Below are 16672 nucleotides of genomic sequence, written 5' to 3'. Positions count from 1 at the left end.
GCAGTCTGAAGACATGCAATGCCTGCAATGTAACCAGATGGGTGTCACTGTATCTCCAACAAAAGTGGCTACTGTTGCCACTGACAGGCTCAGATTGTGATTAGCATTATCTATTGTGTCTAAGTCTTGCTCAAGGACAGTGTTGGGCAGTAACACAATACAGTAATAATATTACTTTTCCAAGTAACGAATAGCGTAACTAATTACTAATGAAATTTCAGAGATAATATTACAGGTACCCCAAAACCAAACAACTAGTTACAATGTTACTTTTGTTACTACATCACTGCTGATTTGAAATACAACAATAATATCAGCAGACTCATTTTCATTATTGCCGCGCTGCACAGGCACGCCACAAAGCAGCAAGCTAGTTTGGAGGTTGGAAACCATTATTTTAAGTGGCTGGAAATATTCTCATTACTTTGATTTTGTCGGGAGAAGAGATGACAAGAACACTATTGCTGCAAGTAGTCGTACTAAAACTCTTTCCACTGTGAAAAACACATCCTAAAATCTCCTGTCTGAAACACCTACTATGACCGACAGCACAACAACGTGAAGCTCCAGGAAATACACCTCACCAAAGGTGAGCCCTCCTTGGCCATGGAGGTCGGCTGTAGCGCTACACTGGCTAAACTACCAAAACTAGATATTACTCGTGGGCAGCTGTAGCTACAAGAAGTAATGAAGCTTGCATATGTATTTGTACCGATTTTATGGAGTGTAACGGAAAAGTAATAAAATGAGTAGTGTCGTGAGTTACTGTTGGCAGGGAGTAACAAGTAATGTAATATTATTACTTTTTAAAAGAGTAACAAGTAATGAGTAATATATTACATTTTTAGAGTAATGAGTCCAACACTGCTTAAGAAGATGTCTCATTCTGAAATCTCACAGGATGTGACTTGTTGCAGGAGGACAAAGCTGACAACACTAGTGAGAGTTGAAGAGAGTAGTGCTGTTATTAGTGTGGTGCGTACAAAAAAAATGTGCTATTTCTTATTTGAAATATTAGAAAAAGAAAACAAAAATATGGTTTGTGTTTGCACGTTTCCAAACTGTACCAACAAAATGTCATTCATTCCAGATCAAGCAGACAGTAAAGGTAAAGTGACACTTAAGACACTTATAACAATAATGTGACCCTGTCTGTTGCAAAAATAACCAATTTAAATGGACGTAGAGTGATGCTAGAAAAATTTCAACATCTTGATTCTGGATGTTGTGCAGCTGCCTGCTGTAGCCCTCTGTCTCTCAATACTGGACTGATTTCAAAAATTGTTGTTCACATCAATCACGTAGACACATGGGAAAATAGAGTCCAGGTTGAAAAAGTTACGCTTTAACCTCATAGCCTGCACCTTGGCACCTATGGTAAAGCCACATTATTTTTCTTTAGAAAGACAACTGTGTGTGTGTGCGTGTGTGTGTGTGTGTGTGTGTGTGTGTGTGTCTGTGTGTTTATGCCTGTGTGCATGCCTGCGTGTGTGCACTTACCCTGCTGGCCACCACCAGCTGGACCAGACCAGTAGTGGAGCGGAGGATAGAAACAGCCTCCTGATGAGTGAGACCCACCAGAGACTGACCATTTATCATCAGCAACTCATCACCAGCATGAAGACGACCGTCCCTGAAACACACACACATTTAGACAAAAACTCAGACACATACTGTACATACACATGTGCAAACTAAAGCTGAACTCTTCTCCACCACTTCAGGCAGGTGAGATGTCACGTATTGGATCAGACTACATTAAGAAAGACTACGCTTCTTTAACTCTTTATTATTTTAAAACAGAAAATGTCTTTTAAAAAATGTAACTTGCATCATGATGTGGATTAGCATCAAAAAGGACATAGTGAGTAACACTCGTGAATCACAGATTTGTTTGGTTTTAACAAGTGTAGTAGCTGAACTAATACAAAAATTACAAAAACTAACACAACATAACACCAAATGTCTGTTAAGTCATTTTGAGATATTCAACCATTCAAAATAAAGACAAACAAAAAGGACTGAAAACATAAGCTTCTTGGTGAAGGATTAAATAATCAGGACAATCAAACTGATTGAAATGTACTGTAATAAGTAAAGTTTTGAAAATATAAAAGCAATGAGAGAAAAACATGCCTTTATAGAAACATTTAAGACACTTAATTTAACCAAGAACAGAGATGAATATTGCACTGTAGGGAGGTCCTTATATGATGTAAACCTTGACATTATTCCAAAGATGTACTGGGGAGTTCAGACAGAGATGACGGAATATGAGCTACACTTACAGAAACATCGTACCATAGCAAGACTTAGTGGGGACTGACTGTACCTGTGAATGGCGCCCGCCTTCTCCACATGGGCTATAATGATGCCATGAGGAGAGCGCTTGGAGCCACGCCCCCCTGTGATCTGTATGCCCAGGCCCTCATCACCCTTCACCATGTGCATCTTCCAGATGTGGCTGCCCTCTCTGGGCTGCAAAGGAGCACAAACAAACACACATCAGACAATATATCATTTCAAAATTGGAATACAAAAATATGAAGCTGAAAAAACAACAGCACCAAAATAAATCACCATGTGACCATATTGGCTTAGTCAAAACATGAGAACTCTCATGTGACATGAGAACCAACAGATTATTAGCAAACAATAAATCCAAGATCATCATCATCATCATCATCATCATCATCATCAAAGAACAGAAGCCCAGTCCATAGATCAGGGCTATTCAGTTACAATTTCAACTGGGCCGGATTTTAAAACCAGATAATGTCGATGGGGCCACATTTTTAGCAGCGAGCAACCAATCCACTTTTTTTTTAGCATATATATATATATATATATATATATATATATATATATATGTAGATAGATAGATAGATAGATAGATAGATATGTAGGCCTATATGTATATGTATGTATATACACACACACACACACACACACACATGTATATATATATATATATATATATATACACACATATACATACATACACACACACACGGCCCTCCTCAACATAACGCAGAAACAGAATAAAAAAGAGAGATCAATGCACAGACGCATAATAAGTGACATTAACAGTATCACCACACACTATCCCTCTACCAGCATCCCTCTCCCTCCTCTCCTCCACACACACATGCACACACCTCCTGACATTTTCCTTATAGGTCATTTACACAGGTAGAGGTTTTATTGCACTTACTTACAGTAAGAAGCGTAGTTGTCGTCAACTAGAGTAATCCTGAAGTTATATTCCCTTCATCTGCACTGCGGCCTCTCTGCTGTTGTCCGACTTCACTCTGTTGTGTGTGTGTGTGTGTCTGAGTGTGTGCGCGCGCTGTAAGGAGGAGGTCAGCCCTGACATGCAGAGAGCAGGAGAGAGGCTGCAGCATGATGATACATGAAACTAAAACTTTAAAAAGTAACGATAAGAGCCGATAGCGTCTGAGCTTACTGTTATTATGGTCTTGATTAAATTTGCCTCAGGCCATTTAATACCGGGTCTCCGTACTGATCCCTGCCAGGGCCACTCAAGAGGTTGCTTCTGGGCCGCATGTGGCCCGCGGGCAGCTAATTGTATAGGCCTGCCATAGGGACTTGGCTTGGGAACCAGAGGGTCGCCGATTCAAGTCCCCGTACGGACATGGAGTGTGGACTGGTAGCTGGAGAGGTGCCAGTTCACCTCCTGGGCACCACTGAAGTGCCCTTGGGCAAGGCACCAAACCCCAAACTGCTCTGGGCACCTGTCCAAGGAAGCCCCCTCGCCCTGACAGCTCTCCATTTAATGCCTGGGTAGGTCCTCTTTGTGCATGTATGTGTATTTCCAGCCTGTGTATATTGACAACAAAGTGAAAAAAACTGAATTTTCCCCAAAGGATTAATAGAGTACATCTTGTTCTTAAGTTCCAAAGTTCAAGAGGCTGATCCTCAGGTGGTATTTTTTGGCCTTTTTGCTTTTTGCACTCAGGTGCAAATAACCAAAAGCTATCATATTCCTGGGTGTCCTAGTGACGTTGAAATATGATGTTAACATGAACAGGTCAATTTAGCTATTTTGCCAAAGTTTATATAAACAGTGTCCATTCAGCAGCTTTATACATCCTAAAAATGATAATAATCAGTCAACTTAGTCTAAAAATAACAACTTGGCCCTTGTACAGACATGTATGGACCCACAGGATAAATCCTAGAGACTCTGGTGATCCCCTGATGTTTTCTTTCCCCTCCAAAATCAGGTTGACACGCAGGAAAATGCTTAGATGGATTGCTATGACCCAATTTATGTATATTTCACCTCATCTAGTCTGCACATACATGAACCAAAATAGCAGGTGTGGCTGGAGATGCCCATACACTCTATACACCCAAGAGTTGTGTACTGGCTACGGTGCCTGTGCCATTAAAAGAGGGCCCCTGGTCTTGTTTAACCTTTGCACTGCCACTGCTGACAGCTTTATCAGCCATTTTGACGACTTGTGGACCTTAAAGGATTTATATAAGAGAGGTCATCCCCATCTAGGACACAAACATGCTGGCTACAGACATTATACTTTACAATCCCTCTGATGTGCTGGGATGATGCACCAGCTGTCTGTCTCAATCCTCTGACCCACATGTTAAACCACTATCCCATCACGCTCTGGTTTCCTCATACCAGTTGTTGGAGAGTGGTGATCCCATTTATCCTCTCAGACATCTGTACACCAATCTGTGGACCACAGAACACCTGGCTGCTGGACCTGCAACACCGAACCAAAGTTTCTTCTTCTATGCCATCAATGTGTTAACTGAGCTGGATAAGTTGTGGCCAGTCAGCCTTGCTGCTAATTCACCGGTAGCCAACTGCACTACTGCAGCTAAAACCACTGTCTGATTTTGTAAAAGAGACACATGTGAAAGATGAAATTACATTTAAAAATGTGTTACTTTAACCGAGCCGAGTGCAGTGGGTCACACAACACATACTGACCGCAGGAGGAGAGAGAACTGTCTTGAAGGAGCAATTTATGTCTGTATGAAGCATAGACTGTAAAAAAATGGACAAAGCCACCGTGACATCTCCCATTGGTTTGTGGACTCCTGTTCTGAAGCCTCGAGTCAGGCATTTCAGCTGTCACCATCTTGTGTTTTTTGGTGCCAGAAGTGACCATATCTGGGCAAGAGGCTGGCGCTGTAGAGGAGTGAGGGGTTGATCTGACTGAGAAGCCAAGGACACTATTAGCAGACAGTGTGCAACCCAAATTGGCCCGCACCAGATGAGATATGTAATCCCTCCAGCGTGTTCTGGGTCTGTCTTTAAGCCTTAATAAAATGTAAATGATTAACTTATATAAAGATTCACCCCCTGTATAGTTGTCATGAATGTTGAAATTAGCTTTAGAGACCAAAACCATTTTTTGTACCAGGCTGTAAACATGTTTATTTCTGCTGTAAAAATCCACACTTTAACATGAGGGGTCTATGAAGATTGACAGGTTTTTGGAGCTAGTCTCAAGTGGCCAGTCATAGAACTGCAGTTTTTGGCATTTCCATGTTATGTTCATTTTTCAGCCATGCAGGATGCTGCTTGGTATGAAGGGGCACCATCAATGGTAGATAATGCTGCTGTCAGTTTTTTATTCTCCTATGTGCTGCAATACCCCGCTGGGTTCTATTCGATGTACTCCAACATTCACACTGATACAAAATGTTTGTCTCTTTTAGTTGCTAAGTTTTGTTTTATTCTTGTGGTACATTGCATTTGTACTGGGAAGTCTGAATTTGAGCAGAACCTCACCAACCCTGACATCAAAATCCAATATGCCTGCTCTGCACATCAACTCTAGTGAAAGCTGTAGTGATGTACAGTTTATTAGCCCTTGTATCTTACTTGTGTCTCACTTAAACAGTCATACTCATAATGCTGTCCAACTTCTATCTGTGGACATGTTGCTACCATGTTAGCTATACCAGTTCACTGGTAAAGCTGACGACATCTTGGTTTTCCGAGTTGTACTGGAATGCAATCACCTCGGGTGTGATGTCCCAGCTCCGACCTCTGTGGTACATGAAACGCAGTACTGTTTTCAGTTTAGTGGCAACTGAACTGTTGCCAGTGGCTTGTTGCAGGCTGTTGTGCCTTTAATGTTCTTTGTTTTCTGTGAAGCTCATTTTAGTTTTCTTGACATCGGATGCAATATATAAAGTGTTGCATTCCTGTCAGTTTACAAAAGAAATCAAAATTGAACACACCAAATATATAAAATTTTAAATAAAACATTATTTGAAGATGGGCGGCATGTTGTCGCCTCACAGCAAGAGGGTTCCTGGTTCAATCCCAGGAGGTAGCCCTTCTGTGCCGAGTTTGCATGTTCTCCCCGTGTCAGTGTGGGTTTTCTCCGGGTACTCCGGCTTCCTCCCACAGTCCAAAGACATGCAGGTTCGGGATAAGTTAATTGGTGACTCTAAATTGCCCGTAGTGTGAATGGTTGTCTGTCTCTATGTGTTAGCCCTGTAGTCTGGCTGTCTGAGGTGTACACTGCCTCTTGCTCAATGTCAGCTGAGATAGGCTCCAGCCGCCCCACAGCCCTCAAGAGGATAAGCGGTTACGAAAATTTATGGATTGATTATTTAAAGATATGTTTTTTTTAGTAAGAGAAAAAGTCAATGGTTATTGATTATTTGGATTTTTCAGTGTGGTAAAGGGCTGATTTTACAGTTGATGACTAGTTTAAGTCCTTGTCATTCCCACTGCTAATATAGTCCTCATACTCGTCCTCCACCTCCTACTGCACTCCTTCATCCACAATACTTTTGACTACTCAGCACACAACAGCTCTGTTGCAGAACTCTTTGCTGATGCAAATCAATTCCAAGTGTCAAATGAGGCTGAGAAAGCTTTGATGTCTGATGTCTTATTTTCTCTGGATCAGCTTCATTACCAATGTGCCTATAAGGTAGTAGAGTTAGGTATAACGTGAGAACTGGAAAAAAGAACATAATGTTAGGTTTCCCTTTAATAAAAATTTGTGGAATTCTTTAACACTGTATTGATTCATTTTGGCCACTATGGGACAGAAAAACATAAGACCCTGACAAATACCAACCGTGTCTACTGAAAATTCTATTCATATACAATATGTTTTCAAGTAAATGTATGTTTCCAAGATCCCTTTTGTTCAGTGATGTACTTGGATGGGTTGATAACAAACATATCTGCAAAACATTCACTTTCAATGTATTTCTGGTGTTTTCCTACAATATCTGCTCCTGACAACTAAAGCCTGATTAATGGTTTTGGTGTTTAGTTTGGACAATTCAAAGCACCAAAACCATTTTCCCTGAACCTTAATCAAGTTCGTTAGTAGTCTAAATATAACTGCATGCTCACGTATGCCACAGTGCGGACATTCCAGTCGCCTCTCTGTCAGCTCTGTTAAATTTGTGCTCTTACTTCTATTTTCTGAGTTTTGTGGTGCTTTTTGTGGTTGACTCTGGATGGTGGTAGCGTGTGGCTGCCAGTCACTCAGAATGAGGAAAAATATCAACTCACCAGTTTGTAAATTTCCCTCCTGCTACTTCTGCTAGCTAGCCAGGTTGAGGTTTTCAATTGTAAACATCAGTAAACATCAGGAAAAAGATGGAGAAGATGGGCTCCAGCTGAGCTAGCATCCTGCCAGCCATTTTACAGGCATTGGAAAAAAGAACTGGATATCAGGAACTGTAATATCCTTTGATTCACTGAAACTTGGCTAAATCCTTGACAGGGCCATTCAAACATGTGCCTCTTTTTCTGTATGCTGATGTGATAGAGCAGAGCACTCTGTTCCTGCTGTGGATCACTGCTATATACCGCTCAGAGGTGGCTGCAAAGCAAAGTTGCTGCTTGTGTTTGGGGGAAGCAACCATACAGCCACTTTGTTGGGGTCAGGATGGGTGGACAGTAAATCATTCCACAACTAGAAACCGTAAACATGGACGATGTAGCAAAATAGCAGCCAACAATGTAAGAAGACACAAAAAGACTAAATTACTGTGCACAACGTAAAGCTGAATGGTGCACATTTCACTGGAGTTGTACCTTATAATGCCATGTGACAAATACATGATTGACCAAGTGATTGATTGACTATTCACCCTGACCTCCTCCATAAGATTTCTGTGCATATGTCACATTTCCGGGATTACCAAAAAGGTAATAAAAGGTGAAAAAGCTCTGCAGAGTTGCAAAATTCCTCACCAAATCACCAAAGAAAAATGTCACTGTACGTTTCTATAAATCATCATCATCGGCGATCACTCGAAGTCGAGTATGATGGTCCTCCCTGGGTATCCTTGTTGTGAGTCTTCAGATGGCTGAAGTAGCCAATTCTAGAGCCACAAACTTTCAGCAGTGTGGGCATGGATGTTGGGTGCTGGCAGTGGGATGTGTGGGGGCCTGCTTGGTGGAGAGCCTCTCCTTCCTTTGCTGCTGCTTGATTCTTGCAGCCTGTTAGAGATGATCTTCATGGAAAGTGGCACCTTTATGCAGGCAGGCTCTACATCCAGGTCTTTGACTGGCAGTAGCTTCCCAGTTTGAGCTGTTGATGTTGAATTTTTTTAGATTGGTTCTGATGTTGTCCTTGTAGAGCTTTTTCTGGCCTCCAGGTACACGTTGACCGGTGGAGAGTTCAGAGTAGAGGACTTGTTTTGGAAGGTGGGTATCAGGCATCCGTATTACGAGGCCTGTCCATCTGAGTTGGTGCTTTGTGATGGTGGTGGTGATGCTGTCTGTATTTGCCTCCTGCAAGATGCTGGTGTTTGTCCTCTTATCTTCCCAGCTCACACACAGGATTTTTTGTAGGCATCTCTGATGGGACTCAAGGTTTCTTAAATGTCTACTATAAGTGGTCCATGCCTCTGCACCGTAGAGGAGCGTTGGCAGTGTGCCTGACTTTGTACACAAGCAGCTTGGTCTTGGCAAGTAGGTCAGGATTTTAAAAGACCCTTTTGTGAAGCTTTGAAAAAGCGCCACTGGCACAGCAGATTCGGTGGTTTATTTCACAGTCAATGTCCGCCTTAAAGGAGAGGTGGCTTCCCAGATAAGGGAAGTGGTCAACATTTGTGATGACCCCTGTGTCATCTAGGGGTGTGTCTGCAGTGAGTTTGTCAAGCCTGTCTCTCCCATGCTGACTTGATTGTTATTGTTGGCGGGGATACAGAGGTGTCTGGTGGGGGTTGGTGGAGGACCCTGGTCTTCTTAATGTTCATGGTGAGAGCAAGAAGCCGGTAGTCCCTAGCGAAAGCATTGAGGGTGGCCTGAAAATCTTCTTCTGTATGGGCTACAACAGCATTGTCATCTGTCTGCATATTGTAACTCCGTGATGGAAGTATGGAGACCTTAGATTTAATAAAACACCATCCAACCCGGCAAAAACCTTTCCTCGCCTGCTCTTCCCTCCAACCACCCTGATCATTGGAGACTCCATCACAAGGAATATCCGCTTCTTCAATGCCACCACCTGTTGTTTCCCCGGAGCCACAGTCCCGGTAATCCTGGGAAAATTCCCTGGGCTGCTGCAGTCACTCCCATCCTCCATTACCCGCATCGTGCTGCATGTAGGGACCAACGACCTGGCTCGGGGTGCCTCTGAGCTGACCAAAAGTGCTTTCACCTCCCTCCTGGACCTCCTACGCACTTGTGGAAAGTCCGTTTTTATCTCTGGTCCCATTCCCACACTTGGTTGCGGGGACGCGCGCTTCTCCAGACTGCTCCTGCTGAATACTTGGCTCATGCCTGCCTGCTACGCTCGAGGCTTCAACTTCGTGGACAATTTTAATATTTTCTGGAACCGTCCCTCCTTCTTCAAACACGATGGCATTCACCCTACCACCCTGGGAAGCCGCACACTGGCAGCCAATATTCAGCATGCTGTACATCACGCGCCACGTGCATGACTATTTACATCACACGCCCCCTCCACTGACACTCTTCCTCTCCCTGTGCAAACAGCAGCACAGAGCACAGCCCCGCTCACCAGTGCCCCCGTCCGACCATATCTATCATTAACCCTCCCACCTGAGATATTCCCCATACAGTCCATCATAAAGCACAGACCACCCCGCCCTTACTGCACTAAGACTGTGAATAACAAAAACTTGTGCCCCATCTTCTGCTTTCCTGCCACCCCCTGTGCTACTCAAACCCTACAACACCTGAAACTGGCTCTACTCAACACCCACTCACTGACCAACAAAAGTGCCACCCTACATGAATTCATCACTGACAATAAACTGGACTTCCTCTGCCTCACCGAAACCTGGCACAAACCCCTGGATTACTTCTCCTTAAACCAGACCACATCCACTGACTACACCTACACTGACAAACCCCGCCCAGACGGACAGGGTGGTGGCGTTGCTGCCATCTACAGGAAATACTTTAAAATGTCCACAATCTCCATACCTCCTGCTCAGTCCTTCGAACATGTAGCCCTCAAACTGTCTGGTCCCACTTCCCTGGTCATCATCTACCGCCCTCCCAAACCTAACAACTCCTTCCTCTCAGACCTCGCCGAATTCCTCACCCAGCTATCCGCCGTATCCCTCTCAATTCTCCTGCTTGGGGACTTCAATATCCACATTGATGATCCAAACTGTAAAAGTGCAATAGACCTCCTGGAACTGCTCCACTGCCTTCACTTCACCCAGCATGTCAACTTCCTCACCCACTGTCGCGGCCACATCCTGGACCTAGTCTGTTCCACTGGTCTCACCTTCCACCAACTCTCCAGTACCAACCTCCACATCTCGGATCACCTGGCCATCACTGCGGACTTCAAGACCCCGCTCCCTCCCCCAAAACTCACACGCAACATATCCTTCAGAAATATCAAGTCCATCTCCCCCTCAGCTTTCTCTGACTCACTGGCAAACACGCTGTCCGCATCCACCACCCCGCTGACCCCAAACCCCTCTGACCTGGTTACCCACTACAACAACACACTGTCCCTCTGCCTCGAAAAACTGGCTCCTTTAAAGACCAAAACTGTCTCATTCACTCACTCATCTCCCTGGTACACTCCTGAACTCCGTCACATGAAAACCCGTAAACGCCAGCTTGAAAGACTTTACAATAAAAACAGTCTCACAGGCCATCTCCATGCCTATACAGACCACCTTTCAAACTACAAAGATGCCCTCACTGCCGCCCGGTCCAACTACTACTCACAACTCATTCACTCTGGCTCCAAAAACCCCAAGACTCTCTTTTCCACTGTCAATAAACTCCTCAAACCCTGCGACAACACCCTCTCCTCCATCACAACTGACAAATGCAACTCCTTTCTGGTATTTTTTCAATCAAAGATCGAAACCATTTACACTCAACTCAGCAATCCCCCCCCCATCTCAGTCTCTCCACCGCTCACCACCTCCACCACCACTCAACCACTGTCACACTTCACCCCTGTCTCCCCCCTGGAACTCCTCCCCATCATCTCCAAGATGAAGAGCTCCACCTCCGTCCTGGACCCCATACCATCCTCCATCATCAAAGTCTGCCTCCCAACAATCTCCCCACTCATCACTACCATCATGTTCCCAAATCAAGACCCACCTCCGCTCTCATGAACTATATGAACCATTTCAATCCGGATTCCGCCCTCAACACAGCACCGAAACCGCTCTCCTCAAAATCACTAACGACCTCCTCCTCTCTGCCGACTCTGGCCACCTCAGCATACTCATCCTCCTTGACCTCACTGCTGCCTTTGACACCATCAACCACACCACTCTGCTATCCTGCCTACAAACTTCCCTCAACATCACTGGCTCTGCTCTCTCCTGGCTCAAATCATACCTCACCGACAGACATCAGTTCATCCATGTCAACAACCGAACCTCCTCCACCATCCCCCTGCTTCAAGGTGTCCCTCAGGGCTCGGTGCTTGGTCGTCTCCTCTCCATCATCTACTTACTCCCCCTTGGTTCTATCATTCGTCGTCATGGTCTCCATTTCCACTGCTATGCTGACGACATCCAAATCTCCATCTCCACAAAATCCATCACCCCGGCCACCCGCTCGACCCTCACCAACTGTCTGACTGAACTCCAATCATGGCTGCAAACCAACTTCCTCAAACTGAACTGTGACAAATCTGAAATAATAGTCATCGCCCCAAAATCCCTCTCTACATCAACACAAAACTTCACCCTCAGCATCGACAACACCACCCTCTCTCCCTCCCCATTCATCCGCAACCTTGGTATCACCTTCGACAATAACCTCACGTTTGAACATCACATCAGCCGCCTCACCCAAACTGCCTTCTTTCACCTCAGAAATATTGCCCGTCTCCGTCCATTACTCTCCTTCTCTGCCGCTGAAACTCTCATCCATGCTTTCATCACCTCAAGACTGGACTACTGCAACAGCATCCTCTATGGCTCATCATCCAAAGCCCTCAACAAACTCCAGTACATCCAGAACTCTGCTGCCCGCCTCCTCAACCACACCCACGCCCGTGAACATATAACCCCTGTCCTGAAAAACCTACACTGGCTCCCTGTCCCGTACACAATCAACTTTAAGATCCTCCTCCTCACCCACAAAGCCCTCCACTGCCAGGCCCCCTCCTACCTCACGGACATGCTCCACCACCACACTCCCTCCCGCAACCTTCGATCATCCGACAAAAACCTCCTCTCACCTCCACACAGGACCAAGCACCGAACCTGGGGCGACAGAGACTTCTCCATAGCCGCCCCCTCCCTCTGGAACACCCTCCCTATACACATCCGTGACTGTCCAGATCCATCCACCTTCAAATCACTCCTCAAAACCCACCTTTTCAAATCCGCTTTTAACCTTTAAACATTAGCTTTTCGTTCTCTGTTTCTCATGTACCCCCCCCCCCCTTTTTTTTTTTTGTATGTACTTCTTTTCTTTGTTTTAAATGTAAAGCGTCTTTGAGAGCTGTAAAAGCGCTATATAAATAAAATGTATTATTATTATTATTACCTTAGATTTGGCTTTGAATCTGTTTAGGTTGAATAGTTTACTATCTGCTCTGTAGATTATGTAGACACCACTGGGTGCACTGTTTCCAACAAAATGGAGGATGGCGGCTATGAATACTGTGAACAGGGTGGGGGCAATGATACAGCCTTGCTTGACACCAATTTCCATCTGAAAGGGTTCAGTCTTGCTGCCCTGGCAGAGGACAGCAGCTGACATGTTGTCATGTAAGAGTCTCAGGACCCTGATGTACCTTTCTGGACATCCAAATTTGGATAAGATTATCCAGAGGGCCTGAGGGTTGACTGAGTCAAAGGCTTTAGTGAGATCTATGAAGGCCATGTATAGGGGTTGCTTCTGCTCCTTGCATTTTTCTTGTAGCTGTCTGGCTGTGAAGATCATGTCAGTTGTACCACGGGCAGGACGGAAACCACACTGGGATTCAGGCAGGATCTCTTCTGATAGAGGGAGAAGTCTCTTAAAAAGGATGCGAGCAATGATCTTCCCTGTAGTGGACAGAAGTGATATTCCCCTGTATTTGTCGGTGAAGATTCTCAGTCATCCAGGTCATGGTAAGTGCTATATCGTAGGCAACTGGACTTGCTTGTGTTTCTTTAAGACGTTTCGCATCTCATCCAAGAAGCTTCTTCAGTTCTAAATGACTGGTATGAAGTTGCAGGCTATAAACCCTGTGTGGGTGGGAACCCTTGCAGAGTCGTAGGGGTCACATGAGCGCTTAGTTTCAGAGTTGTTAAGGTCACAATGTGAGTCGTTGACCCACCTGGCCACCATGTGAGTTGTTAGGGTCAGGTGGGACCAGGGGTGAATGGGTGTGTCTGGGGAGGGATCCCAAGACTGCATTGTAGGTGGGGGATAAGTAGTGTCATAAGCCACCCCCTCTGTTTAACGATGGTCGTTCCAGCTTGACGTAGATGGCTTCTTTTACTCCTCTTTCAAACCATCTTTCCTCTCTGGCCAAGATGTGCACATTGCTGTCCTCAAAGGACTCCAGCTGGAGAGCCAGCTCCTCGGGTCGAGACTCGGCTGTCCACTTACATCTACAGGAGAAGGGACACTCCTTTGTTGATAACGAATCAAAAATTTTGCTCAGGTTCGGCCCACTTGACATGCTGCTGTGTTGTGCTATGGTCTATCCAAATGCTAGAATATGTTATTTACGTGATAACACCTGAATGCAACACAGGCTCCACTGCAATTGAGTCTGTGCAGCGGCGTGTTTGACTGTGCGTAACAGCAGCCTTTTGATGGTCAGTTACACACCGTCCATAACAATAACTAAATCAGGTAACAAACTGCATTGGACTCGGGTCGGGTTCAGTCAAGAAAATGCGTTCCTAGCCGTGCTCTAGTGTGCTCACCTGTGTGTGTGTGTGTGTGTGTGTGTGTGTGTGCTAGAGATGCGCGGATGGCGTTTGAGCACACCCGACTCCTTGTGCACTTATCAATCATCCACCCGCCATCCACCTGACGTAATTATCTTCTAAAATTTACAGTATCTCACGTAAGTGAGTACACCCCTCCCATTTTTGCAAATATTTCATAATATCTTGCCATGGGACAACACTTTGATATGACTTAAAGTAGTCAGTGTACAGCTTGTATAGTAGTATAGATTTACCTTCCTCTGAAAATTACTCAAAACACAGCCATCAACATCTAAACAGCTGGCAATATAAGTGAGTACACCCCACAGTGAACATGTCCAAATTGTGCCTAAAGTATCAATATTTTGTGTGCCAACCATTATTATCTAGCACTGCTTTAACCCTTTTGGGCATGGAATTCACCAGAGCTCACAGGTTGCTTCAGGAATCCTCTCCCACTCCTCCATGACCTCAGCTTCCTCAGCAAGGCAGTTGTCATCTACTAGGTGTGTTTTGGGTCATTATAGCTAAAGCTTACCTGTCGAGGAGAAGAGTAGCCACTTTGGCATCCGATTTCAAATTCTTCTCCGCTTTCAACCGTCTCCATCGTTCAAAAGCATCTCCTATATAGACCCTCGCTTTGTCTCAAGTTTTGTATTGGCGTTTTTGGGACTCATAACGAGGTCGTTTGGGTTTAGTTGCACTGTCAGCCACTGTAGCTCAGTCGTAACTGTAACTGATGCTGAGACTCTACTGACTGTGTAACTGGTAGACGGCGGTGGGTGGCGCAACAGGCCAAAACAAGAATTCAAAACATAAACATGATTTGCGGACAGCAAATAAATTTTTTAGATGCAAATATTCTGGCTGTACTATTGTACTATTGTTGTCGGTGAGATCAGTATGTTATATTAACATTATTCCTTAGTCTCTGTGACATATTAGTATTATTTTTACGACTATTTGCTTTAGATTTCTTACATATAGCTCCTTTAAGTGACAATAATCTATGGGCGCTAGAATGATTCAGTATTTGCCCATCTGACTGTGGTGTTTTCTGATGCAATATGATCACAAAGTGGAGTTGTGCATGGGCGGTAGGGGTTAGGAAGATATGGGAAAAATAAAATGAAAAAATAAAGTAAAATAAAATTTTATAATTTTGTTTTGACATATTATTTGTATATTTTAACTGACATCTTAATTATGCCTCCACAATATACTTGTAGGCTTATTTGAGTGTTTTTTTCCCCCTCCTCAACCACTTAAGGCAATCTTTTATTTTTATTCTCTTATATGTTTGTCCTGTTTGTTTGTTGATATGTTTAGGCTTATATGTGATTGTTTAATGTTATGTTGTGTATTGTATTCCTTTTTTGATTCTAAAAGTTGGCCAAATATGAGAATGTTCCCTTTATGTTCACGTAATGCAGACTATAATCTAATACGATTTTAATTCACCCTATGAATAACAACGAGCTGGTTATTGGTAGCTATAATTGCAATGGTTTAGCCAATAGAAAAGAAATGAGTTTTTTAAATGGCTTAAAGATAAAAATATGTTTAATATTATATGTTTACAAGAGACACATTCTATGCCAAATGACGAAACTAAATGGATGAGAGAATGGGGAGGACATATTTGCTTCAGTCACAGGAGTAGCAATAAAAGGGGGGTTTCAATTCTTATTGAGAGAAATACTGAATATGTAATCCATACAACTTTACGAGACTCAGATGGAAGATAGATTATTGTAGATCTCACAATCAAATCTATATGATTATGTCTGGTTAATTTGTATGCACCTAATACTGATGATGCTATATTTTTTGAAAGTATTCAGGAGGCTGTACAAAAATTAAAAGATTGTGGGGCCCATGTTATTTTTACAGGAGATTTCAATATGGTGATGGATTCAATGACAGATAAGTCTGGAAGTTACTCAGTTAATTATCACCCACAGGCATCAAAAGCCATTCAAACTCTTATGTCTTCTCTTGACTTGCTTGATATATGGCGTTTGAGAAACCCTACAAAAATTAGGTATACATGGCGTAGGAAAAAACAGACCAGTTGAAATGATTATTTCCTTGTGTCTTTCTCACTCTGTTCCAAGATATCAATGACAGACATAACTGAACATATGCATTTAGACCATTTCCTTATAACCCTGCATGTGATGACTGATGATTCTCCCAGGGGCCGGGGGTTCTGGAAGTTTAATCAATCCTTATTACAGAACGATTTGTTCATTGAAAAAACAAAAAAAAAAATTCTGATTTCTTTAAGCATAATATT

At 43.7% G+C, this 16672-nt stretch overlaps 1 protein-coding gene across 4 annotated transcripts in view; it reads right to left on the bottom strand.

Moving 5' to 3' along the window:
- Positions 1-16672, bottom strand: part of pdzd2 (PDZ domain containing 2) — a 116975-nt gene that overhangs the window by 57929 nt on the left and 42374 nt on the right. For all 4 annotated transcript variants that reach the window (XM_033620026.2, XM_033620027.2, XM_078170972.1 and 1 more), the window contains exons 5-6: positions 2333-2478; positions 1501-1633 (exon numbers count right to left, since the gene is read on the bottom strand). In XM_033620026.2, coding sequence (XP_033475917.2) covers positions 1501-1633; positions 2333-2478 — 279 coding nt within the window. The remainder of the gene's footprint in view (positions 1-1500; positions 1634-2332; positions 2479-16672) is intronic.

Source organism: Epinephelus lanceolatus, chromosome 9 (assembly GCF_041903045.1).
Source record: "Epinephelus lanceolatus isolate andai-2023 chromosome 9, ASM4190304v1, whole genome shotgun sequence".
NCBI classification, from domain to species: Eukaryota; Metazoa; Chordata; class Actinopteri; order Perciformes; family Serranidae; genus Epinephelus; species Epinephelus lanceolatus.
The sequence above is the reverse complement of the archived record's forward strand: the minus strand, read 5'-3'. Positions and strand labels throughout refer to the sequence as shown.